This window comes from Idiotropiscis lumnitzeri, chromosome 1, assembly GCF_059441095.1.
Source record: "Idiotropiscis lumnitzeri isolate Australia: NSW breed Sydney's pygmy pipehorse chromosome 1, RoL_Ilum_1.0, whole genome shotgun sequence".
NCBI lineage: Eukaryota > Metazoa > Chordata > Actinopteri > Syngnathiformes > Syngnathidae > Idiotropiscis > Idiotropiscis lumnitzeri.
The window spans coordinates 11762047-11787428 of NC_142391.1; the positions used below are offsets into that span (position 1 = coordinate 11762047).

The window sequence follows — 25382 nt, forward strand, 5'->3', positions numbered from 1 at the left end:
AATAAAATAAAAAATACTTTTTACTGTCTACTGCATACACGATGCCTGTTTTGATAATTTGGCACAAAAAAGAATGTTCTCTGCGCACAAAATAGTTCTTCTTTCTTTAACTTGCATATGCTCTTACTTAGTGGCAAAAAAATCACTTGCCATGTAGAATTTCATATCTTGTATTGGTGTATGTGTTTATATAGTGATAGCACAATACTAAATCTCAAATTTGAGGTGACTCAGAGCAGTGTTTTGGGAGCTACGGCCCACCGAATTTTAATTAGTTTGACAAAAAAGGCCGTGGCCGCATACACACATATCTCAGGAACTAGAGGGTCAATCTTCAGAAAACAGGACTTGTTGTAAAGGGAATTCAACTTAAACATTCAATTTAAACAATTAAACGATTGGGGCATATCTTGACTGTTTGACCAATAATTTGACCTTGGAATTGACTTGATCACTTGACCATTATTGAAATGTAATCTCTCACATGTTCTCTAAAAAAATAAAAGTTTCAGACATATATTTTTTCGTTTGACAGCAATAAGGAATCAAAGTATACACGCCTCAACTATTCATTGGATATTTATTGAAATTTGAATATTCATTGCATATTGCTTTTTACTTGCTTGTTTCTGAGTGTAATGGACATTATTTAAGATGTTTATGAATTTAGCCTAGAAGATTAGCACCATTTTCCAAAAGTAATTGTGTGAGAAAATATAAATTCCGCAGTTTTGTCATTTATCCTGACGTATGCATTTTGATGCACAGATGTTGTGCAAGACGTCCAAGTCTTTAAATTTTGTGTATACTAAATTTGCTGATGTGCAATATTTTTTTTGAATTACACAATAATACAAAAAAACTAAGCTAATCATCTATTTCTGTCTCTCAGTTCTCACTTTTTGGCAACTTCTTCATAAGAACAAACAACAAAAACGGTATTTATCCCTTGAGGCAAAATTCTTAGCCAAAAGCATCATCATCTTTTAATGGTAAACAAAGTTGTCATGGGTTTCATGGTTTTGCAATTTAAACTTCCATTTCAACTACAATTTGACAAAATTACCATAGAAGGAGGATACATACAGTATAAACTATAACATAGTGATTTTTCAAATTCACAAAATTTGTGTTTTTTATGGATCTACGTGCAAACCACCTCTGATGCACGTGCTCCTCTGCGATGAATGTGAATGCACATTGTCAGTGTGGCTGAGGGCCTGTCTGTAAATAAGACCGAGCGCAAACGAGCTTGTGTGCAGTTCCTGCAGCAATGGAAGAAGAACTGAGAGCTCCTGTGCACACTGTAGCTTATGTGCCAAAGTCATCTCAAGTTTTGTTCAACCGCGGCGGACCCTCACGCTCTCGCTGTGACTCGTTTGGGCAAGGTACAGTGCAGTATTTTCTCATCCTATTCCTTTTAGGAAGTTGTAGAACAATAGATTGAAGTAAAAAAAAAAAAAAAATAAATAAATAATTACAATAAAGTTGGGTGAACTCAAAATTTAAAAGCAACAAATATTCAATAACATTTGAAGGTTGTCAATTCGACAAAATGTTTTAAGTTTTACTTCTGTAAAAAAAAAACTGACATTTTTAGCAAAAAAATAAGATTAGTAATTGTTCCTTGTTTTGTTCCCCAACTGAAAGATATAAGTAAAAATAACTCTAACTAAAAAGCACAAGTTTTGGGGGGGCCTAAAACACTAATTTAAATTGGAACAGCTTTAAATGATAAATTATTTGCATTTATGGCATCAATAAGCAATTTCTTTTTCACTTGTATCTTTTATGTTCATATTTGCTTGGTTTGTGCTCAGGTCACAGCCACGTCTAATATAAAAATATTACTTTTGAACCATCTTCTGGCATTTTGGTGACAGTGAACTTTGTTGAAGTCACGAGAGGAGCTTCAGTTAGTCAGGCCATATATCATTGTGTAATATAGAAAAAAAAAAAAATTATCTTCAATTAGTACTTGTGAATTTCCATTATTTGTGGCAGGGCTTGATCTTTATCCTCCACCCATAGTGGGGGTTGAGTTTTGTTTGGATAAAAAGTTTTAAAAGTTTTTCCGGGATAGTATTGAATTTATAGTTTAACAAGGGAAGTGAGTAATATTTTAACAGGTGAATCCAACTTTATTCTCGAAATATTACACCTTTTATTTTGGAAAGGCCGCTATTAATTTTTAAACAATACACCCTTTGGCATACAAATTATTTTTGCACATTACCCAGCAGCAGGTTTTGGGATCCAGTTTGAGAGTCACTGCAGTCGAGTACTGAAAACATTGTGAAAGAGCTGTGATTTTTTTTGTTTGTTTATCGCTAACTTTCACAGGTGCAGATGGACGTCGCCGCATGGTCCTAGTGGGCCTCGGATTACTGGATGCCATTCTGCTCATCGTTGCTGTCGTTCTCGGAATCCGTTGTAAGTCCAGCGACTGTTTGATCGTACCAACATGGACTTTATTTTCTTTGATAGAAATTCCTTTTAGTCATGTTAGCTCATACGCCTTTCTTCAAATTTAATCATCTTCTACAGCTGAAGCTCATCCCGCATTAGTGCAATGAAATTAGAAGAGAGATAATCAAACCTTTATTGATTGTGCAGACATTGTTTTAATAGTGCGACCTAGAGGCAGTCTTCAAATGTTGAGGTTTCACCGTATCTTTATGGCGTTTGTGTCAGCAGTGTAATGCAGCACCACAAATGCAACCTGTCACTTTTCTGTGAAGGGGGCATTATTTATAAATACTAAAAACTAATTGACTGTATTTGCTGTTTTGTGCTCAGGACAAAGGAAGTCTAATATTGCTTTTTCGCCATCTTGTGGTTTATTGGGTTGACGGAACCACGTTGAACTGAGGAGAGGAGCTTTATTTTGTCAAGCCGTAGCATATTCTAGAACAGGGGTGTGCAAACCTTTTGATTGGCGGGCCACAATGGGTTCTAAAATTTGACAGATGGGCCGGACCAGGAGCAGATGGATGGAGTGTTTTGGTAACCTCACCTCGTTGGAGAAAGAAAAATACATTTAATTTTAAATGAAAGTGAACAAAAGCATCACAACAATATATATGTCTTTGAAAAACCACAGTATTTTGTAAACAAAACATTAACAAGGTTTGGCGGGCCGGGTTGAAACGTCAATATAAGGAACTGCAAAACTAAAAATGCAGAGTTTGCAATCCACAGTTTTTTTTTTCAATCGTTTGGTGCCACTTAGTAATAATGTCTTACAGCAATGATACCATGCTTAATCCTGCTTCCTGTTTTTTTTCTTCAAGATGTCTCAGTCACACAACACTCCAATGCAAATTCCCACCCGGCTGCATCACATCTCATTACCGAGCTGGACCATCTCTTTGGCAACCACAGCGATGCGATGGAGGCAATGCAAAAGGCTGTGAATGCGTTAAAGAAAGCAACCAGAAGTCATGAAAAACTGAAGGTGAAAGTTAACGAGCAGAAGACCATTAATGATGCTTATCAGAGTCAGCTCAAGAGTCTGCGCAGAGAGAGGAAAATCCTGCAGTTCAATACGTCAGCTTTGGGTATGACAGCATGAATTGATGTTTTATTTTTAACTACTCTATCGAACAAGAGGTGTTTGTATCCTCTAGAGGGAACCTGTGGAAAGTGCCACAAGGGCTGGACCTATTTCAACGCATCCTGCTATTACTTCTCCTTTATTAATTCATCCGCACGAAGAGAGACCTGGCTGGGCAGTCGAGCCGACTGTGTCCGTCGTGGAGCAGATTTGGTTGTGATAGATCACCCAGACGAGCAGGTGGGGCAGAAACAGATACATGGGAAAATATCATCAAATAACTAGCTTGAAATAAATTGCGTACACTGTGTGAATTGTCCTTAACGTTAGTCAGATAGTCAACTCCACACGTTTCTGAACAAGAATATGCCACTTGTCAAAACATGATATTGGGATTAATATTGTGTTTGTGGAACATGAGTTACGCAGTAATATCCACCCGTTTTTGTTCATCTCACGAGGCGGCCATTTTGCCACTTGCTGCTGATAGAAAGTGACAAAATGGCCCCCTAAGATGCCTAAAAACAGGTGGATTTTGCTGCCTCACTCATATTCCACAAACACAATATTAATCAGAAGGATATTTTTGAGACTAGTGAAGGCACATAGATCATATCATTGCAAATATTTTTGGCCGGTTGACCTCCCCTTTAAATGCCACATTTTTCCCTCTTGTTTGCTTCTGTACAGTCATATGTGAGTCATATCAGTACATCTTTGGAGCACGGTTACCAATTCAGGGAAAATGGTCTGTGGATCGGTCTCACTGATACGAAAACGGCGGGCACGTGGGTTTGGATTAATAATGCCACCGAATCAGAGCAAAGGTAACCAATTCAATCTTTGAGCGTTTACTGGTTGAATATTTTATTGTCTTTATTGACATCGTGGTTGATGTGTATTTTCTTAAGGTACTGGATGCCCGGACAACCTGACAACTCTCACCATGACCAGAACTGTGGGGCCATCTATTCATTAGCTAAATCCCGGGAGTCTCGCTTCGATGCGAATTGCCAATTAAGTTTGCACTGGATATGTGAAATGACACAGTGAAAAAACACAGCGATCTTTGTATGAAACGTAAAAAAAAAAAAAGCAGTGATTCTTTGTATAGTTTATGTTGTTGTGAATTTATCATCTGCTTTTACATTAATATACAACAATGACGTAGATGATGTAGATGCAGATGACTAAGTGTGTCCCATTTGGAAAATTGTGGCGTGTTGACATGAAATATCAACACGAGACAAAATAAAATTTCAAACCAATCACATTCTTGATCTGAAATAGAACAAAATGAATTCCATTGATTATACCAAGACTCTTTAAACTGCTGGGTCAAAAGTAAGCCAAATTGAGTGAATTAGTTAACCCAAAAAGTCACCGTTGAGGATTTAACCCAGCATGTTGGATCAACATTTGAATCCAACAAGGGGTAAAAACTATCCATACTGATGAGTTCAAGCTACTTTTAAGGCTCATCTGTACTTTTTGGGGACAATTCTAGACTGGTTGTTCTATTGCATTTGTTTTTGTTGTCATGTCATTTTAGGGACACTCTATGTTCAAAACAATCAGGGTTGTGTTCTAAATTGTGCATCAGATGTAAACACCTCAAGGCTGTTTCATATTGTTTTATGAGGTCATGTTTTCAGTCTACAACAAAAATAAAGGAATTGGCCTCACTGTTCCAATAATTATGGAGATAGGACATGACTCGCTAAATATGATGTTTTAAGTTGCAGTAAAGGCAAAAACAAAAAAAAACGAAATAAATTAATAAATCATATCAAAGCAAAATACTAAACAATGCATATGATACCAGATGTGAACGTAAACAATGTCAATTGTTAACGGTTCACATTTTTTTCTGTGACTTATATAGTCTGAAAGCCGCATGTGAGACCTGACCTTTACCTTGGCGCAGGTAAAATTGATAGATAGCGTGAAAAGGGGAGTTTCACCCCAGAATATTGTGAGAGAAAAGAGCCATGGATTTCTCTTAACTCTAAATCACAAGGTTTGCTTTAAACTGCATCTCAAAGGGAAGTATATGTTCTTCCCGTTATCGAGACTTTCGCTTCTCTTTTCCACTGGCTGATTCCTCAGTGGCAATTGTTTCTCATTTACCAACCTTGTTGTTGAGCAATGGAAACCAGGAGGAGATTTTTCGTGTGGTAAATAGGTGAGCCCATAGAAAATCACAGCAAATGGGACAGAAGGAAAGGAGAAATGGCGGATTTAGATTCAAGCAGTGGATTTAACAAACTGGTTTCTAAAAATGAGGAAAACTTGGAACCTGCAAGAAAAAAATGTCAACAAGGTATTGTTCATTTTAAAAGCGGATATATGAAAACTTTTGTTTTTTATTTATTTATTTATTTTTTTTGCCAAATTAAGCTGCTACAATATTATGGAATAAATTCACAAAAAAGTTTGAATGTTAATCAAGTGTCTGTCATTCCAGCATCTTCTGTAATACTTTACAAAGCAGCAATAGCGAGTCTGGCGATACTTGGTGCCATTTTACTGATTGTTGACATTCTCCTGATGAGCCACTGTAAGTAATTTGATCATGCTTTGTATCATATTTAATATGTTTTGGATCAATATCACGACAAAATTCCTTTTGCGTCCTCGTCTGAATTACTCAGTCATCGTGAAAATGAAGCTGGATAATGAAACCCCACCATCTCATAAGTGGTCAAACATTTAGACACAGATCAGTATAGTACAAAATGTTGTGCTCTCCTACAAAAACAGAATTTTCACAAATTTTTGATCAGTAACTACACAATTACATGCTAATTGAATCACATTGCTAAATTAAGGCTCACCATGTGCACAAATGCTCATATGGGCAAAAAATGTCAATCTTGTCATCAAGCTCACATATTTTGCTGTCCAATGTGATTTTCAAACAGCATAACATCTACTAAGTAAAAACATATATAATATACAATATATATTTTTCCGGACTATAAGACGCTTCTTTTTTCCCAGATTTTGAACCATGCGGCTAATACGACCATGCGGTTTTTCTGTGAATTTTTCTTTCACTGGTAAGGGCGCTCTATAATTCAGAAAATATGCAAAATAAATCGAGATTTTTTTCTCTTTGGTCTGTTCTGTTTTAATTATCAAAGTTGTTGCTGTGTTAAAAGGCACTAATTTAACAATCTGTTTATGTACCTTTATGTGCATTGACAGGATGAAATCGTTCTGTACATGCAGTAAACAACTAATTTTTTTCCACCATGGAAACTGCAGCTTATAGTCTAGTGCGACTTGTATATAATCGCCCCCCCCCCCACCCCCCAGAAAAAAATGCCCCCTATATACAGGTGCGCCTTATAGTCTGGACAATATGCCTAATAAATGAGAATAATTATGCACTATTTTCATCATCAAAGGCATTTTTCTTATGCAACAACAAAATCATACTGTGAAATAATTTCTTTATTTTTGCTGATTACTATTATCAAACTAGAGGAATAAGATTTAGCTTCAAACTAAATACCTACTTTGATTTTGTTTGACAGCTCAATCCTGACTTTGTTTTTTTTCCCTTGGCTATATTTATTGTATATAAGCAGCTTTCGGCATGGTTTCACTTCCCTCTCAGTGAATGTGCGAGTGAATGATTGTCTTTCACCTAAATGCAGTCATGCCTTTCTTCGTTAGTCAGCTGCGCTAGGCTCTAGCTAGCTCACTGGAACGCTGAAGAGCATAAACTGTACAGGAAATGGATAGATGGCTGTATGAATAAAAATAAAGGACTACACGACAAACCAGAGTTTGATGTCCTGTTGTAGTACAAATGTAAAAAACAAACCAAAAAACTAATTTCTGTTGTCCTAGCAGATGTCATGCGCCACGATTCCCACCAGTCTTTTGATGACAGCCAACTTATCGAGCGAGAGCTGATCAAACTCCAGGAATCGTACAAGTTCGCAGTCGGAAACATGAGTGATGCCAAGAAGGAGCTGGACGGAGAAATGAGAAGGCAAACGAAAAGCAACTGGGAGTTTGAACACCACCAGAGAAGGACGAAAGACTACGAAGTAGAAGTTGATAAAATAATGAAGGATGTCACGTATCTAAAATCTTACTTACCAATCATTGGTGAGACCAGTTTCACAATATTTTGTCAAACGACCATTTCGGTTATTTTTCACGTGACTTATCTGTTCTGGGTACAGTGGATGGTTGCAATCATTGTCCGGTAGGATGGATCATGATGAACTCTCAGTGCTACTACTTTGCCTTGTCTCGAATTGATGGGCAAAAATCCTGGCAAAATGCTCGAGATTTCTGTCAGTTGCACGGAGGTGACCTTCTAACCATCGACAGCTTAGACGAAGAGGTGGAATTATCACAATTTGGTTCTGATTCACTGCATGCAAACAAATGATACAATCACATGTTATTATAATAAGTTGAAATATTAATATTTTGTCAGACCGCAACCATAAATCACCTGAGAAGTCATGCAGAATCATCAGTGAATTTCTACAACTTTTGGATTGGATTGTATTTTCACAAGGAAGGACTTTGGAGATGGACCGATGGAAGAGACCTGATCGAAGGGTAAGGCAGACAGCCACAGTGGTACCTTAGTTTAACAAATAGCTACATGAGGTCCATGGATGTATTTTAGCCGCCAGCATATCATGTATTTAATGACGCTAAATGTGATCTGATGCCACGCCAGCATTAATCACGCACAGATTTCTGCTTCCTTTTCCACACAGAGATGTTTTCATGCACAATGTCAGTGCGGTACATTTAAAGTGAATGATGAGCTGCTTTGATTGGCATGGAATAGAGTCAACTGCGCTCACGCCCACATTGGCGCAAACCTCCCTTTTTTAAATGTGTAAATACACGTGCGACTCGCCTCACCCTAAATTTTAGCCCATTCATAGAAATAGAGTCCCTTGGTTGCGGTCATGTGACTGTTTGGTCAAACGTCACTCATTATGACGCTGGCCTGGCTCCTGCTAAAATTAGCGAGTGGAAAGTAGCTGAATGTAGTGGAGAAAAAGTAACATATTTCTCTCTACATAAACAGGCATATAAAAGTAAAAAAGTAGATTGTATTAAAACTACTCAGATGAGTACAATTTATTCTAAAAGTTACTTGAGTAACTGCAGCGGAATAAATGCAGCGTGTTATCGCCCACCTCTGGTACCATGATTGACTTGACCACCAAATGTCACATTGCATCATTCATTCAGATGCTTACGAGGCAGAATTACGTACTGTTCTAAGGCTGCTGTATGTTTGTCTTTCGTCTTAGGTACTGGGCCCTCGGAGAATCAAGTGATGATGTTCAACAGAACTGTGTAGCGGTGTATAGCACCGAAAATGTCTTCACTGCTTGGATTAGTATTGACTGTAGAAACAGGGCTCAATGGATTTGTGAAAAATCGCCAAGTAATACGCAGTAAACAAACAGTCCCACTGACCTTGCGCATTACTGTGAATGTGAAATGTTTCCAAAAATCTAGATGTATTTTTTTAATCAACCAATATTAGTACAAAGATATAATCTAATACTGTATTAACAGGTGATGTCTTGAATTGCAATTAATTTCACAGGTGAACGAGAGGCAGGCTGCACCCTGTATTAAGTCAATTGTAGGCCAGACATGAAATAAAAAAAAAAAATGTAAAGATACACACTTGCAGTAAAATGTGCATATTTTGGGGATCTACTTGGAGAAAATGTACATAAGCACAGGGAGAGCACAAGAGGACAAGTCATGATTCCAACCCTGAACCTTATCACCATGCGGCGGACATTACAACCACTTAAACCACCGCGCTGGCTCTATTAATTTTAATCAAGTGAAATTGAGCTGGGTCAGAAAACAGGTGAGCAGCGATTGGTGGTTACCGCGGCCCTGAGCAGCTGTGATGTCATTTTCAGGCAACACAGGCGACAAAATGGGCGCCCCTGAGATGGGTAAACATGGGTGTATTTTACTGCGTAACTCATATTCCTCAAACGCAATATTCATGTTTTGTAAAGTGGGCCTGCGTAGAACAAATTCTTGTTAAAAGATTTTTTTGGGTTGACTCCCCCTTTAAATAAGGACAAATATGTACATGTACATGTCTATTTTTTATTGAATCATTGTACAAAAGTGTTTTATATATTTCAATGCACAAATATATATAAAAATCCACTCCTCAATTACAAAGGCTTTCAAGCTAACAAAAAAAAAACCCACACACTATGACTTATGAACTCGGCATTGTCGTGATGAAATCTTTCATAGCTCGGGTTGTGGTAAGAACCCACCCTCTCTTCTTCTCCCATGCAAAAGTACAGTTTTGAGTTAGGAGGCGTACTTGAGCGATGTCAGCCATCTAGTGGTGAACACTGTTATTACAATTTAAAACTGCTCCACTCCAGTAATAATTATTTTTATTAAAAAAAATAATAATAATCATGGGCTCCATTAGTTGGCCATCCCTTTGTTACAGAAACTTTATATTTTATATGACGATGTAATATCGACAAGTTTTGTTTTCCACAAACTGTTTCCTACTGTTGCTTTAACTCAACTTGTGACAAAATACACATGCACACACGCTAACCTTATCACCAGTTGACCAGATCAATATGCTACAAAAGTACAATGGAGAACATTCAGTCGCAGCCGGACCAAGGCACGGAAACTCCAGTGGAGCGGAATATTTCAGAAGAGTTTCACACAAATCTGCATTCACAGCCTCAGAAATTTCAACGAGGTATAAATATTGTTGACATTTTAATATGCTGCGCTTAATGAATTACCTTGAAGTGCTTGGTTGGTGACTCAGTATGTGATCATTGTTTAAGGAACCCTGAAGATGTTCTTGACATTTTTTAAATTTTCAAATGAATCGTTAACCCAGTGCAACATGATCAAGGTGTGTTTATCGCAGGAGCTGGATCTTGGATTCCACACCAGAGGGTGACTCTTCCGCTTCTGGGCGTGCTCAATGCTGTTCTACTCATAGCTGCTGTTGTCCTCGCCATTTACTGTGAGTCAAACGGCACTTAACGCAGCAGGTAGAATCAGTTTGTCGGGCAACGATGAGCCAAATTAAGTGCGTGTCCAATTTTATACTATTCCACTGGATGACAGGAGGTAATAATTACCTGTGTATTCACTTTTTGTGAAATTTTTGTTCTGTTCTCCATTTTTTTCAAATATGTGCCTTGGCTCAATGAAGTAAGGATGACTGCATATCAAAAATGTTTTTTTTTGTTTGACACCGTCCTAGAGCTAAGTGTTTAGTTTTAGTTTGCAGTGCCATTGCAGTGCATCATACTGAAAGATTTTTCGAATTATTTGGTACTGTAAACATCTCAGTGTAATGAGAACTACCACAATAAAAAAATTGTAAATGTATAACTTCCTGGTGATTGTCCAAGCATTACTGTCTTTTCAAATGGACAGATTAAAATCTGTATTTAAAAATATTTTGATCATTTATTCTGTTTTACATCTCATAAGGATGATCCACTTGCATAATCTGGTAGCTGTCAAGTGTCTAAACCAGGCGTGGGCAAACTACGGCCCAGGGGCCACATGTGGCCCATTAAACGTTTCAATCCGGCCCGCCGAACTTGAAAAAAAGTTAAATGAATAAACCTTGTTAATGTTTTATTTTCTAAATACTGTGGTTTTTCAAAGACATATATATTGTTGTAATGCTTTTGTTCACTTTCATTTAAAATTAAAAGTATTTTCTTTCACCGATGTGGTGAGGTTACCAAAACACTCCATCCATCTGCTCCTGGTCCGGCCCGTCGATCAAATTTTAGAAGCCATTGTGGCCCGCCAATTAAAAAGTTTGCCCACCCCTGATCTAAATTAACGTCATAAAATAAAATAAATAAAAAAATAAAAAATAAAATCCAAATCAGATGTACTTGTCTTTTCAGGACCACAATTCCCTATCAAAAAGCAGATCGAGGACTATTTCATTACATGTATGTGTTATTTATTTATTTATTTTTTACCTCAGGTGCCAACGCCAACGAAGATCACCTTCTGACTCCTGATTCGGCTCTTGCGTCCCTCATCGTCGAGCGTAATTATCTCCGCAACCAGAGTGACATCCTCAAAGGGCAGAAGGATGCGGAGGCAGCATTAGTCAGGGAGAAAACGAACCACGTTGAACTGAAGCTGCAACTGAAACAGCAGACGAGACTAGGTGACACCCTTCAGAACCAGATTCAAATACTTCAAACAGAAAAGGCTCAGCTCGAGGCAACCAAAGCTATTTTTGGTAAGTCTGAGATTGTGGTTCAGTCAATCTTAGAATCATTTTATTAAATTTGGGATTTATCTGTTGTTACAACAGAGCAAAACTGTGATAGATGTCCGTCAGGATGGACCCTTCTTAAATCAACCTGCTATTATTTTTCCCTCCCTGAGCCCGATGCCAAAAAGAACTGGACAGACAGCAGAGCAGACTGCCTTGGTCGAGGCGGGGACCTTCTAGTGATCGACAATTTGCAAGAACAGGTCAAACGACAATATATCATTTTTAATAATCTATGTTTTTGCGTGCCTGTTTGCATTTAGGACAATGACTTTATTCAGTTTGCGCCAGGAGTAGCCAATCTTTTTTTAAACTGAGACTTTCTCACAAAATGCAACATTTGATTTATTTTATTTTTTTTATACATCTTTGCCAGAGTTTAAAATTTCAAATGATGGTCATTGCCCGTGGGCACCACGTAAAGTTGGTGACTCCTGTTTAACCCAATTTACTTTGTGTTATTATTTTATATCTATTTCTCATAGCAATTACACTGGTTAACAAATCTTTGCATTTTATTTTAATCTTAGAGTACATTTTTCTAGATTATTTTTTCGATTTTCAATGTGCTTTCTAAATAATAATAATAATAATAATAATAATAGGGGAAGAAATGTACCGTAACATGGTAAAAAACATATTGCTCAAGCGTTTGTTGGTTTACTGTGCCTTGTTCAAGGGCATCTCAGCAGTAGTCAGGGTGCTAAAACGGATCCCTTCAACAAGTTGCTGTTTTCTTGAACTGCATTGACACTTGACTTACCCACCAGTACTTTTACTTGTAGAAGAGCTACCAATAAGACAAGAACAACAGCAATTCTGCCTTGACAGATAATGATGCTCAGATTTTTTTCGTCACCACCTCAATCTTTTGTCATTTCAATGATCTTTAAGGATTCTAACAAGCCACTTAAGTCCTCTGATAAACAAAAGCAAAAAGGCCACCTCTTGAAATAAATGACATATTTGAAAATGCAACCCTTTTTCTTTCAAACGGTGGTTAACGCGGTTCATCGACTTGAATTAATTTCATCTTCTTTTACATTTAAGAACACCCTCTCCTTGGTTTCTTTCTTCCAGGTACTCATAAGTGATAACATTCCAAAAACAAGCTCCAGTTCCGTTTTGTGGTGGCAGAACGGGTTCTGGATGGGTCTACAACTCACTGAAACAAGAAGGTGGAGATGGATAAACAACACCACTGTCATTGAACCAGGGTGTGCACCTTGCTGACTTATAATGCATTTATTCATACGACAATCCAATTTCATGTTAATTGACTTGATGATTTACTCAAGGTACTGGAGGAATCACCAACCCAGCACCATTGGAATTCAGTCTGGGGACTGTGCAGCTTTTTTTTATTTTTCCGATGCCACAAAAACATGGTACAATGGAAACTGCCAGGACCACCTGTTCAACTGGATTTGCGAGATGGTGGCAAAGCCCTCTGAGTAGACTGAACTGAACATATTAATCACGCTCATGCAAAATGTTCAATAAACATATGTGCATAAAAGGCCCAAATGTAATTTTTCTATCGTTGCATTATTTACTTCAGCGGGTCCTTCATTAAAGAAATGCTCATGGAATACAAACCATGTAGGATTCTGAGGTCAGCGGACTCGCCTCAATTAGTGGAGCCCAGAGTTCAAAGCAAACATGGTGCATCAGCATTTGACTGTTATGCAGCACGCAAATGGAAAAAAGTACAGAATTGACGATAGTCCCTCGTGTGAATGCTTTTAAATACAGGTTAAAAAAAAAAAACATGCCCTTGTGGAGCTATAACGCTCGAGTTTTGACCCAGTTCATTCCAGTTCTCTGTGTCTCATGTCAATATTTACCAAATGAACCTTTTGTTTGTGATGTTGCACACACGGGGCAATGTCCTCCCAAATACTCCCTTCCCGCAGCTTTCATGAGAACAGTCAACATGGAGGAGAGCGCCTATAACAAACTGATTCACCCGGACCACCTGAGCGTGGATGAGCTGTCGCTCCACTCGAACCAGGAGAAACAACAAGGTATGCTATTTGATACGAGACATGTCCCGGCTGACACCGACTTGCCACTCAAAGGTTCTTTGACGCTTTCTTTCTTCTCCGTGGAGTCTCCTTGTCAATGGTGAGACCTGCATCCAATTGGACCTCGCGCAGAGTGCCTGAAATCACGCTGGCTGTGCTTGCTGCTTTCCTGCTAGCAGTGGATATTGGCCTGGGGGTGTATTGTGAGTCCCTACGACCCTCTTATGAATCCATTAGAATGAAACAAGATGGAAGTTACCACTAAAGGGAGCGTAAAGTTAATACAGGGCACTTAAAGGTGATAACAAGCATTCAAGAACTGTCTTCAGGTTCAGTTTGGATTTTCATTTCCAGTAGGCTTTCTTTGAAGCAGGGTTTTAGAATTTCAAAGAAAAGTTTGATTTAATTAATAAATACATCGATTGCATTTTGTGCAAAATGCATACTTGTTGTTCAGTTTAGGGATTTTAAAAATAGTAAAGCACTATTTCCAAATAGATGAAAGTGAAACTATTATTATTATATATTATTATTATTTTAATACATGTTTGTTAGTTAGCAAGGATGTTTAAGGCAAAACTAAGTATTAGGTTTTTATTTAAATATTTACGCAATCATATTCACTCAGGTGCCATGTCAATACCATTATATTATTTTCCACTGTGGTACTCTATTTGCTTTTTGTCACAATTTAATATGCACTATATGTAGAAATCATTTCTTCCATACATTATTCTCGCATGCTAATGCTGCAGAGTTGCTGCCATTAAAACCTGAATGTGATTTTATAGCAGCATTGTGTTACCATTATATTCCACACACTATATTTTAAAAAAATGATAGAGAAAGATAGAATCTGAAGAAAGATGGCAGAATATTACAGGAATTAAAATTCTCCGTGGGATAAGTTGATAAAAAAATGCATTGATATGTTGAGTTGTTCAGTAAGGTAACTTCATACTATTGTATACTTGGCATTATTATTCTCCAACTAACCCTGGTGTATTTTAATGGGTGCTGCATTTATTGTCTGACTGCAACATTTCCATGGCAACAGACAGCAACCTCACAGACGAGTCCCAGGCAGTGTTAAGCATCGGCCGCGAGGTGGCCGCTCTGAACACAGCCAACGCCGTCGCCTCAAAAAGACGAGCTGAGGCCGAAATGCGTTTGGCGCAAGAGAACAGGCAGCATCAAGTGATCAAGTGGCAGGTGGAACACCATAGTAGAAGAAGCAGCGAATACAAAAAGAAGGCAGACAAACTCCAAATAGACATTACTGTCTTAAAATCCTACATACCAATGATAAGTAAGATTTTTTTTTTTTTAACTCATTGACTACCATTGACGGATAAATACGTCAAAGATACATTTTTTTTACTTGGCTGGTAGTGAATGAGTTAATAACATGACCCGCTACAATAGTGGGTCATTGAACATCCTTTTTATCACCACAAAAAATGTCTTTCTGCAGAGCAGGGCTGCAGACACTGTGCACCAGGCTGGACTTTAATCAACTCGGCATGTTACTTCCTTAGCTTCTCTGACACATACTCCCGCAGGTCGTGGCAGGAAGCCAGGGAGTTTTGCAAAAAGCAAGGCAGTGACCTGGCTGTGGTAGACAGCTTAGAGAAGCAGGTGAGGCGCATCTACAGCAGATTTGATCAAATCAGTGCATCAAGGTAACATTTGTCATTTCTGGCAGTAACAAAAATGTGTGTATTTTTAAATGTCATCGCCTGTCAGCTGAGAATAAATCACATGATTAATCTTCATCAAGACCCATGGAGACCTATTACCCAGAGCGGCTTCTGGATTGGATTGCGAGATGTGGACAGCGAAGGAGTTTGGAAGTGGCTGGACGGAACAAGACTGAATGAAGGGTAACGCGTATGCGCTGTGGCCAATCTTTTTTTTTTTTTTCAAAATATTGGATGAATGAAGAAAAAATGGGCTTGGTCAAGGGGCACTTTCCCCATCTGGGGCAAAAAGGTTGGTGTTGGAGCACATGCCTGAAGGCACTGAAAACACAAGCGGTAAATTATGTTTAAGTTATGATCAAGGTGGGATTCAGGGAATACTTTGTTCTGTAAACATAGGAATGCCAAACATTGTGTGCTATTTTACCATCAGTGTGTCAGTGGGCATAGAATTATGTGACTGTGTGAAGGAGGTGGCAGTGTGGTTTGAATACAGCAAAAGTGAAATTGTGCAGTATAACCACAGCCCATTTAACATTAATGTTCATGCTAAAAATACAATATCGCATGTGTGAACAACTTAAGTGTAAAGCCATTAACTTTAATGGGTGCTCAAATCATGACAAATTGTTTTTTTAATAATTCATATCCTCTTACTGTGATAGAAAGACTTTGTCATGCTGAAAATCAATTTTACGTCATTTGTTTCAGCTACTGGAATGATGGCGAGCCCAATAACGTGGGCGATGAGGACTGTGCAGCCACCTACCCCAGAAACAACCCCTTTAAAGGCTGGAATGATGCCCCGTGCACTTACAACCTCAAATGGATTTGTGAAATGTCAGCCAGTTACTAGTCTTTTTTTCATTGGTACATCTGTATTTGTCAAGAACACTGAAAGTAAAAAAAATGGCGACAATTTATTTGATGTAACTACAAAAGTGGATCTCTTTATAAACAACAATACAATACAACTTTATTTATATAGCGCATTTCACAACAGCTGGAGCTGTAACGAAGCGCTTTCCTTAAGGTGTGATATAAATTAGTGGCAAATTAGCACACAGATTAAAATACCAGCATAAAATATTTTTGGTTATTACATACACATTGCTTGACATGTTTGTACATTATGTTGTCATTAGGCTTAAAAATACATACTCATATAAATTAGTTCTCTTATACACAGGCAAGCATTTAGAACCTCAGTTGTAAGCTAAACTGTTATAAATGTCTCTAAAAATCTGGTCATTGAATCTTCCTACACGCAGAAATTTCTATTACGAAACTTACTTCTCATCCATTTCAGGAAGAAAGGTTTTAAAAACCATATATGTGCAATATTCAAACCAATCCAAGAGTTCACAGCGCTGCAAAATGCTGGCGAAGTTGCACCAGGACCTGCTGAGTGTCGACATGTTCGGGAAAGGCGTCTTCAGCCTTTTGGGCCGCCATGTAGCTGCTCTGAAGGTCTCCAATCTTAACACGCAAAGAAAAGATGACTAAATTAGAGCGTTGTTTAATTTGACAATTGAACTAAAAACGTTAGATATCAATTACCTTTTCTGAGAGAATGGACAGATTGTAGTGAGGCTCATACATGTGAGGCGACAATGTGGCAGCCGTCTGAAGGAAGGCTTTCGACTGAATGTGAAAGGATGAAAAAGTAATTCATCACATTTTTTTTTAATAATTGCAGCTAGCAATTCTTTTTTCCATTTAAGAAAGATGTCTGAGATTCACATAAATATGCATTCATATCTCCAGTGTGAAGCTACAGTACGTGCGCTATATAGAGTGGGATATACTTTGTAGCTAGATCGAGTACGATTTACTAAAACATACGTTATAGAGTATGTAGAGTACTTTTTGAGTTTGTTAGGAATGTTTTTTTTTAATTTATTTATTTACAAAATTATTCTAAAATGTATTTATTTTCAACAAAAATATTTTTGTTCATCGATTGTAGTTATGCTAGTGCTCTTCCAGTAGATGGCAGAAGGGACATAATTTTTACATATCTGTCCAGTGTTGTGCTGCAAGACATTTGCACTGTAAGATATGTTTAGAAAAAAAATTGGGGAAACTGTAAGTGGGCCCAGATCAGGGGCTGACCAACCATTAGCCAACACAGGACCTTGAAAATTGCAAGTGAATTTCAAGCACTTAAAACCACACCAAATTGCTTCATCTATTTTGATTGTTTCGAGTTCAAAATCATCCATTTCAGTTGATGATTAACATTTATATTTAAAATCTAGTGTAGAAATGTGGAGGGCCCCAAATGACTAAATATGCGCTTGGTGTACCTGTTCAACACGACCTTTGCGAAGTTCAAGCACTGCAAGGTTGTTGTAGGCTTCAGCATGATCATTACTAAACGCCAACGTCAGTTTAAAACACTGGTAGGCCAAAGTCAGGTCTCCGATACCCTGCAAGCACAGAACACACAGAATTTGTGTTTTACATTTTCCCGTAAGCTAATGACATCGTTTCATTTGACGAAGTCTGACCACTCACCACAGCGACTTGTCCGATGTTGTACCACACATCGGCTTGCTCTTCGTCGTTCGCCACCAGGGCCAGAGCTCTCTCGAAAGACGACAGCGTCATGTCGTACTGCTGCGCATAGAAGCAGCAGAGTCCCAGGTTGTTGTATAGTTGGCAATTATACACCCCCATCTGGAGAAGCCGCCTAGCGAGCAAAGAAGTGGGTCACCTCTATCATCATCTCCATCGTGAAATGTGCGCGACGTGATGCTGAGAGGTTTTGTCCGACCTGTAGAAGCGCAGCGCGATCTCAGGTTGATCTGAGTAGAAGTGATTGCTGCCTATGCAGGCGATGGCCTCCACGTGCGTGTTGTCCTGCTTTAGGACGTCTTTGTAGTACTCGGTGGCTGACGCCATGTTGTTCATCTCCTGTGACAACACGGTCACAGCACGGACAGTGATTACGACTCATGATGAGCGCAGCTTGGGTTAACGTCGACACACCATACCTCGTGTATGCGAGCGATTCCCGTCAGGAGGGTGACCTCGCCGGGAAAGTGGTCCAAGCCATGTTTGAAGAGGTTGAGGGCAGTTATTGGTTGATCCAGGCGCTGATACAGCTGATGGAGAAACACGTCTTATAAGCAGATGTGGCTGAAGAACGTATACTTAAAAAGAATCACAGAAGTACAATCGCTGAATCACCTTCTTTTATTGAAGTAAAAAAGTACAAACTCTAAAATGAACTGAAACACAAAAGTAAACATTTGCTGCACACAAAATAGTTCACCTCTTTTATTACCTTGAAGTATGTTCATACCGGGGCTGAACGATTCTAAAAAAATATATATAATTGCGATTTTTTTCTCCTCAATATTGCCATTGCGATTTAATGTGATTCGTTTTTTCAAGTTCCTCTTGCCATTAATTTTATAATAAACAAGAGCAATGAAATGATCTGTAATACAATAGACAATCTCTGATTAATTATACAAAAGTTTTAGACTTCCAGTTTAGGCTTACGCTAAAATAAAGGAAATGAACCATGAATTAAAAGAATGTGAAAGACGGTTTATCTATTTCAATTAGTTATTGATTTTATTAAACTCTTTGGCATGCAGTCAAGTGTGACATAAACATAAGTGATAAGTCAGATTATAAAAATACTGCAATCAAATCTGCAGTTTTATCATGTCAATTTCTCATGTTTCATGAAACAATGAAAAAGAAACACAAGGACTGCTTTTAATCGAATTTATCAACACTAATGGGCATATTCATCCATTCACGCTTAAGTCAATTTCTTATGCATTTTTATGCACACTCTCAAGGTGCCACGATTCTCTTGTCCAGACTTTCGACACACACGTCATGAGTGAAATGGAATCATCATCAACGCTCACTATGTTAATTTCCTAGATTTGTCCGTTTTATTAGACCCCAAGATCTCAATTAATTGGTCAAGTTCCAACAAAGGTTGTTCTGTTGTTGTTGAAAAAATAGACCAGCCTAATATGACAAATTAAGGAGTAAAAAGTACAAGTACAGATTCTTGAAAAATCTACTTATTAAGTGTTACTTCCTATCACTGCTTGCACTCATCAGTTAGCCTTGGATGAGAGTTGCACATCATTTATCTTTACCTTAGCAAGATAGAGGTACGTATCCACCATCTCTTGATGGGTGAGGGCTGATCGAAACTGTTTTTCTGCTTCTCGGTACAAACCAAGTCTGCAAAAATGACACAAATTCAAATTCAGAAGACTAAATTAGATGAGCGTTGAAGAGCAGGCTACACAATTTTGAATTTAAAAAATATTTTAGGTGAAAATACAACCTCCAACACCAAACAAAAGAAGTAGCAGCAAGAACTTGAGAAGGGCAGTACACAAATATACACACATTCAAATAAGTTAGACTCCAAGATCAGAATACCCGTTGTCACTGGTGAAGGTTGAAGGTTTTTTTGTTTGGGATTTTTTTTAATGTGGTTAATAGTTTAAATGTGTGTGACAATTTGGAATGTTAAATAATATGATAAATCCCCTTCACTTCATTAATAAATTGATACTTATTTTTACACTTGTATGACAGATAAATTTAAAAATGTTAATTAAAACGCTGCCTGTACAGTTAAATAAGGGTTTTCTGATTCAAATTTAGAGTATGGTACATTATTTCCTATGAGAAGAACAGCTTCCAAATCTGAAATAAATCAGATGCCGACGTTCTGCTGTATATATAAGATCAATATCCCATGAATGTGTTTTGGAGCAACTTGCCTGTAGTAGCATTTTCCGAGCTGGACTTTCCACCACCAGTCTTTGAACTGAGCCTGCTCTGTTGCTTGAGCAGCCAAATCTAGCGCCTGCGAATAACATGTTCAGAATGAGAACTACACAATGAAACAAGTTTGTTGCTGACCAGCAGTTAAAAGTTCCCCACTTACGTTTTTTACATCATTTTCATGATGGAAGATATATTCAAAGAGTGTCTGAAAAGGAAAATTAAGGTTACTCAACCACAAAAAAAAAAGGCTTTAGGGCAAATGTGCAAAATACACATCTTACCCTAGACAGATTAGGCTTTTGGGAATACTTTGACATATTTAGCCTTGACAGGTTTATAAACGGTCCCTCGGGATTGGTTAACATTGAAGCCTGAGGAGATAGTGAAAGGCAAATATGACAATTTGTAAACCTGCAAACCCTCCAAAATATCACACGAGTACGGCCCAATCCCAATCCCCACACTACACCCTCATTGAAGTGTACACGTATTCAAAGTGCACTTAGTGTTCGAGAGCGTAGGTTACAAGTGCACAAAAATGGCAGAATTGGGACAGTGCGTGTGACATCATCAACTTACCCCCCTGCGTCATCGAGCATGGCGACACGGGTTGTTGTTTTGGCAATTATATTAAAATTTAAGTAAAGTAGGATTAAAGCAAAAACTTGGGCTTGATCTTCCCGGAAATCGACTGAACGTCGCCAGTTTCCGACTATTTTGGTCAAGCCCGTAAAGAATTGTGGGTCATCTGCTTTGGTTGAGGGGCCATGGATGCGGGCTCAGACCAAGTGTGGAACAAGGGCGCAAAAGGGGCGGGGCGAAGGGGAGCCTTGCAGCCTCAATGGGACCACGCAATTGAGGGGCACAAGTGCGGATATTGGGATTGGGCCTAAAATCACATTAACCCACTGTTCCCAGACGAATGAATCGACCCGAGGCGCTGGTGACGGGCCGGGCCGTACTTGCGGTGCGTGGCGTCTTAATGGCCTGCTCCATTGTTCCAGGACGTCCTGACTGCGTGTTGGGCCTCACAAATCCTGTAATGGGACGTCCTGAATGAGTCGTGGGCCTAGAATTTGGGCAGAAAAAAAATATGTAAGTCAGTCACAAGAATTTGATTTAGGCGACACTGTTGGTACCTGACAGCAGGTGTGGGACCACCCCCATGACTTGTTCCAGGCAGTCTCAGAGAGGTTCCAGGGCCTATAGGAGGGTCACGTTAGTAACAAATAGTTCATGTCAACACACAGGCATTGAAAGAGTTGATACGCACGTGCAACCTGAGCAATGGCGTTTTCATCCAGCATCATCTCAGCAATCCCTTCTTGATCGACCTCAATTTCATCAATGTATACCATCTCTGTAAGAGCCCGTGTTTTTAGGCTCCATGCTGCCTAGAAGAAGGAAAATATATATCATATGAATACCACTTTATATCCCCTATCTCTTGATTGGACAGATGATGCCACAGAAAAGCGATGTTGGTGATGATGATGACAAGACAGACAGTTATTGTTACCTCAGAAACAGACAATGAGGAGTCCTAAGAGAGCATGCAAATGAGGTGAATAGAAAAGTGTTGAGGACAGACATAAATAAAGAGGGGAGAGGCACGCAAAAAAGAGCGAGCAAAAAAAAGATGAAACGTGAACAACGTGGTGGTGGCCAACATTCCAACCAATGTCGACTAATTAGGATTTAGTCGCATTTGCTGCAAATTAGCAGCAGAACCAAGCTATCAAGTTGTGCTAGCCTGCAAACTGCAACACGTTACCTGGTCATACGGGCTGTCTTGTAATATTTTAGAACAAATTTCCGAACACTGTTGCAGCTTCCGTCTCCTGAAGTAACTCCACGCCAGAAACAGGGGGTCCATCGTCACCTCCATTGCTTCGATTGATCAGGGGTGGGAATCAGCAAAGCAGCAGGTTTCGAAGGGAGAGGATTATGGCGGATCTAAAGCTTCCTTTGTTGCTATGAGACGACAGACGAGGGCGGGTCTTCATGACGTAACTTCCTGTAAAAGCAAAACCGTGATCAAAATAATAAAAATAGTAAATACAGGAAATAATAAAAAAAAAAATCAATCGGAATTATTTTCAAGTATGTATATTAATATTTAGCCATATATTGAAATTGAATTTCATAATGAAATTACATTTTATAATTATAAATATAAATATTTGTTGTTCCCTCTTTTCCTTTCCTTGTTATGCAAATGAACTTCATATTAGCTTTCTGTTCGTATTCGCAGGTTTTGCTTGCTTGAGGCCTTGTTAAATTATGTTAAAATAGCCTTCTCTTTATTAGAATGATTTCTCCATGATCATTCCAACTGTCGAAGAAGTCATGGACATATACCTTCAGTGTCATCCATGAAATTGAATGACGTTTAATCAGATTATTGTTATCAAAGTGATCACTCATTTACATTCAATCAGATATTACTATTCTTGATTCCTGTGCAGATAAACTGGAGCATATCCCAGCTGACTTTGGAAAAAACGTACCCTCTGGGCTGTTTGCCAGTCAAAGCCCCAGGTGATTATGGACAAAAACATTCACAGTCACACTAAACACTAATGGACAATTTAACTTATTGTTGATGTTTTTAGGTTGTTTAACGAAGCAGGAGTCCCCACGGAGAACCCCATTTTTTGATCTATCATTTAAAAAAAAAGGAAAGAATGTCAGATTTTTACATTCCAATTTTTGGATCAAATAAAAGTCTCAGATTATAAAATTGGACCACGGGATGGTATTTGATTTAAATTACTAATTTACTAGGGTTATGTGACCCGTACGCATGTAAACAAGCATGCATTGGGCTGTCACCTGTCAAGCAATCGATTAGTCATGCTACATCAAGAAAAAAAATGTTTGAAATTGAGCGTTTTGGGAATTAGCTTAATTGATTATGCCTGACACACTGACTGTCTATCCAATTTGATTGTTTTCAACTTATTCATGTGCATTATGCAATATACACAAAGAGAAACTGTCTTTTTTCATCAATTGACTGATTAAGGTGGCTAACAAGTGAATGTTTCTGCATTAAAGGGGAAGTAAACTCCAAATTGTATTTTACAATCATCCGTGCCCCACGAACATTTTTGCTATTTGCAGTGGACTGAAAATTACAACACAGTGTCTAAGGGCTCAGGTGATGACCAATCACAGGTCACCTGTTTTCTGGGTTTGGTCGTGGGGTAGGGAACCGGAGAAAACCCATGCAGGCACATGGAGAACATGCAAACTCCACACAGGAAGGCCGGAGCCGGCATCAATTCCACGACCTCTGCACTGTGAGGCCATCGCGCTAACCAGTCGTCCACCGTGCCGCCTGTAATCAGATTCAGATGTTTGAAAACGTTTAAAGGTTGACAGCTAACTTTGTTAGTCGTTATTAATTTGTTACGTGAGTAAATTGTAAACACAGTAAAAATTAATACAATTGTACAAGATGCAATTAGCTCTGTCGTTTTTTAAACATTTTTTTTAAACGAGAACGCTTGACTGACACTGATTGGACAAGAGCCCTGTCCCTTATCTACGTGGGCGGAGCTTGTGGAATAACAGCGCAGCTCCATCTTTGTTGGAAGGATTTGACAGGAGCTTTGACCTGTGTGGAACAGGAGGACCGCGACACGGAGCTAAACAAGTATGAGCCCACTTCCACTGCCACTCTCAACAACTCTGCTTCCTAAACTGCTTCTCGAATAGCCGAATAGCGGTTCCACCCAAGCTGAAGGACTATTGCAGCCTCACAAAATGCCACATTTTAACGCCCGCCCCGGACTGTTGAAAACGCCGGGGAACTGATGGGAGCCACGGGCTTAAATTAAATCCTCCTCGGTGAATGCCATAGTTTGAGACACCCTACGTGACTGAAACCGTGAGACACGCGGAAGTGCGGACATGGCTGACAGGACTGCTCCCAACTGCCACCTGAGACTGGAGTGGGTGTACGGGTACCGGGGACACCAGTGCCGCAACAACCTCTACTACACCGCTGCCAAGGAGATCGTCTACTTCGTGGCCGGCGTGGGAGTGGTGTACAACACCCGAGAGCACAAGCAGAAATTCTACCTGGGCCACAATGATGACATCATCAGGTAGAGTGCGTTTAACAAAAGAGTTACGTTTAACACCTTGCGTTCGAGTCCCTGTGCATTTAACGTGCGTGAATGGGTGACCGGGCTGCAGTGGTTTTGCTCAAGGACACTTAAGCACTTGACAGCACCATCCTCAACTGTCTGTCGCCACACTTCTAGATGATTCCATCAGGTTTAATTGGATCCATACTGTTCAATAAAGCCACACATTTCCAGCTCCTAAGGTTAAGCAAGGGCTCATGGAATGTGAATCATAACACTGTTTGATGTTTTAATCTTTGATAGCCCGAGATACACAGTTGGATGGAAAGTGATTTTGAGAACGCCCTGCGTCTACAGTACCTTATCGATTATGTATGTATTTGTCAATCAAGGGTTGAATTTGTTCCTCTCGATTGGATTTTGCTCTCTCACATTACCCATGGTGACTCAGTGATTAGCAACCTGCGTCATAGTTCTGAGGTTGAGGGTTTGAAACCGGGCTTCTGTCTATGATAAATTTGCATAGTCTCCACGTGCATGCACAGGCTAACTTCCAGCCGCATTCCAAAAATCTAAATTGTCCTTTGGTATGATTGGCTGGCAAGCAGTCCAGGGTTTCCCCCCCCCGCCTGTAGCCCGAAGTTGGATGATGAATAGCCTCCCCGCTCACCCACACCCAAATGAGGGTGTGATGTAACTTTGAAATTTTGCTTCATTTAGATTAGTGCTGATGCATAGAACATATTTTTGCAAAAATATGTTTGACTTGACTTTCCCTTTAAAGCTGTGAGCAGCTTTGAAGGCAATGTCACACCCTGTTTTTTAAGGTGAATCATTGAAATCACAAGTTTATGTTGTGGTGCTCAAAAAGTGAATTAATTTGTCTGAAAATAA

At 39.0% G+C, this 25382-nt stretch overlaps 6 protein-coding genes across 10 annotated transcripts in view; 5 read left to right on the plus strand and 1 right to left on the minus strand.

Annotated features, from left to right (window-relative positions):
* The first annotated feature begins 915 nt into the window (after positions 1–915).
* Positions 916–5241, plus strand: LOC148343195 (C-type lectin domain family 4 member K-like). Its single transcript, XM_088316852.1, has 6 exons — positions 916–1388; positions 2344–2433; positions 3294–3560; positions 3630–3796; positions 4247–4383; positions 4468–5241. The coding sequence occupies exons 1-6, from the start codon at positions 1274–1276 to the stop codon at positions 4607–4609; spliced, it is 918 nt and encodes a 305-aa protein (XP_088172978.1). The 5' UTR covers positions 916–1273; the 3' UTR covers positions 4610–5241.
* Positions 5242–5373: 132 nt separating this feature from the next.
* LOC148343196 (macrophage mannose receptor 1-like) lies at positions 5374–9240 on the plus strand. 2 transcript variants are annotated; one of them, XM_088316865.1, is made up of 6 exons: positions 5374–5879; positions 6024–6116; positions 7418–7681; positions 7759–7922; positions 8019–8146; positions 8860–9240. In XM_088316865.1, the coding sequence occupies exons 1-6, from the start codon at positions 5789–5791 to the stop codon at positions 9008–9010; spliced, it is 891 nt and encodes a 296-aa protein (XP_088172991.1). In that variant the 5' UTR covers positions 5374–5788; the 3' UTR covers positions 9011–9240. The 2 variants fall into 2 exon arrangements, with proteins under 2 accessions (XP_088172991.1, XP_088172999.1); XM_088316873.1 differs by having other exon boundaries at positions 7421–7681.
* Positions 9241–9376: 136 nt separating this feature from the next.
* LOC148343197 (uncharacterized) lies at positions 9377–13417 on the plus strand. The gene is made up of 6 exons (XM_088316837.1): positions 9377–10319; positions 10497–10595; positions 11586–11849; positions 11925–12088; positions 12966–13102; positions 13184–13417. The coding sequence occupies exons 1-6, from the start codon at positions 10208–10210 to the stop codon at positions 13341–13343; spliced, it is 936 nt and encodes a 311-aa protein (XP_088172963.1). The 5' UTR covers positions 9377–10207; the 3' UTR covers positions 13344–13417.
* Positions 13418–13759: 342 nt separating this feature from the next.
* On the plus strand, positions 13760–16535 carry LOC148343198 (uncharacterized). 2 transcript variants are annotated; one of them, XM_088316913.1, is made up of 6 exons: positions 13760–13912; positions 13999–14115; positions 14970–15221; positions 15387–15550; positions 15659–15795; positions 16324–16535. In XM_088316913.1, exons 1-6 carry the CDS (start codon positions 13807–13809, stop codon positions 16466–16468), a joined length of 921 nt encoding a protein of 306 aa, XP_088173039.1. In that variant the 5' UTR covers positions 13760–13806; the 3' UTR covers positions 16469–16535. The 2 variants fall into 2 exon arrangements, with proteins under 2 accessions (XP_088173039.1, XP_088173030.1); XM_088316904.1 differs by having other exon boundaries at positions 13784–13912; positions 15387–15594; positions 15693–15795.
* On the minus strand, positions 16510–22345 carry ttc8 (tetratricopeptide repeat domain 8). 2 transcript variants are annotated; one of them, XM_088316882.1, is made up of 15 exons: positions 22166–22345; positions 21911–21934; positions 21665–21785; positions 21531–21594; positions 21301–21460; positions 20673–20762; positions 20552–20596; positions 20385–20470; positions 19746–19833; positions 18612–18722; positions 18392–18531; positions 18133–18307; positions 17922–18044; positions 17173–17256; positions 16510–17091 (listed from the first exon to the last, which is right to left on the minus strand). In XM_088316882.1, the coding sequence occupies exons 1-15, from the start codon at positions 22277–22279 to the stop codon at positions 16975–16977; spliced, it is 1542 nt and encodes a 513-aa protein (XP_088173008.1). In that variant the 5' UTR covers positions 22280–22345; the 3' UTR covers positions 16510–16974. The 2 variants fall into 2 exon arrangements, with proteins under 2 accessions (XP_088173008.1, XP_088173017.1); XM_088316891.1 differs by lacking the exon at positions 21911–21934.
* A 1658-nt stretch (positions 22346–24003) lies between these two features.
* Positions 24004–25382, plus strand: part of eml5 (EMAP like 5) — a 39128-nt gene continuing 37749 nt past the window's right edge. For both annotated transcript variants that reach the window (XM_088316937.1, XM_088316946.1), the window contains exon 1: positions 24004–24506. In XM_088316937.1, coding sequence (XP_088173063.1) covers positions 24310–24506 — 197 coding nt within the window. In that variant the 5' untranslated portion in view covers positions 24004–24309. The remainder of the gene's footprint in view (positions 24507–25382) is intronic.

Excerpts from the sequence above, each read along its gene's own strand:
- LOC148343195 (XM_088316852.1), top strand. The coding sequence starts at position 1,274 with ATGGAAGAAGAACTGAGAGCTCCTGTGCACACTGTAGCTTATGTGCCA. Across the intron at positions 2,434-3,293 it reads TGTCGTTCTCGGAATCCGTT|ATGTCTCAGTCACACAACAC; the intron begins GTAAGTCCAGCG and ends TTTTTCTTCAAG. Across the intron at positions 4,384-4,467 it reads GCCACCGAATCAGAGCAAAG|GTACTGGATGCCCGGACAAC; the intron begins GTAACCAATTCA and ends TATTTTCTTAAG.
- LOC148343196 (XM_088316865.1), top strand. The coding sequence starts at position 5,789 with ATGGCGGATTTAGATTCAAGCAGTGGATTTAACAAACTGGTTTCTAAA. Across the intron at positions 5,880-6,023 it reads AAGAAAAAAATGTCAACAAG|CATCTTCTGTAATACTTTAC; the intron begins GTATTGTTCATT and ends CTGTCATTCCAG. Across the intron at positions 8,147-8,859 it reads GGAAGAGACCTGATCGAAGG|GTACTGGGCCCTCGGAGAAT; the intron begins GTAAGGCAGACA and ends CTTTCGTCTTAG.
- LOC148343197 (XM_088316837.1), top strand. The coding sequence starts at position 10,208 with ATGGAGAACATTCAGTCGCAGCCGGACCAAGGCACGGAAACTCCAGTG. Across the intron at positions 10,596-11,585 it reads TGTTGTCCTCGCCATTTACT|GTGCCAACGCCAACGAAGAT; the intron begins GTGAGTCAAACG and ends TTTTTACCTCAG. Across the intron at positions 11,850-11,924 it reads GGCAACCAAAGCTATTTTTG|AGCAAAACTGTGATAGATGT; the intron begins GTAAGTCTGAGA and ends TTGTTACAACAG.
- LOC148343198 (XM_088316913.1), top strand. The coding sequence starts at position 13,807 with ATGAGAACAGTCAACATGGAGGAGAGCGCCTATAACAAACTGATTCAC. Across the intron at positions 13,913-13,998 it reads GAACCAGGAGAAACAACAAG|TCTCCTTGTCAATGGTGAGA; the intron begins GTATGCTATTTG and ends TTCTCCGTGGAG. Across the intron at positions 15,551-15,658 it reads TAGACAGCTTAGAGAAGCAG|CTGAGAATAAATCACATGAT; the intron begins GTGAGGCGCATC and ends ATCGCCTGTCAG.
- ttc8 (XM_088316882.1), bottom strand. The coding sequence starts at position 22,279 with ATGGAGGTGACGATGGACCCCCTGTTTCTGGCGTGGAGTTACTTCAGG. Across the intron at positions 21,786-21,910 it reads CCTCATTGTCTGTTTCTGAG|GCAGCATGGAGCCTAAAAAC; the intron begins GTAACAATAACT and ends TCCTTCTTCTAG. Across the intron at positions 19,834-20,384 it reads CTCGGAAAATGCTACTACAG|ACTTGGTTTGTACCGAGAAG; the intron begins GCAAGTTGCTCC and ends TCATTTTTGCAG.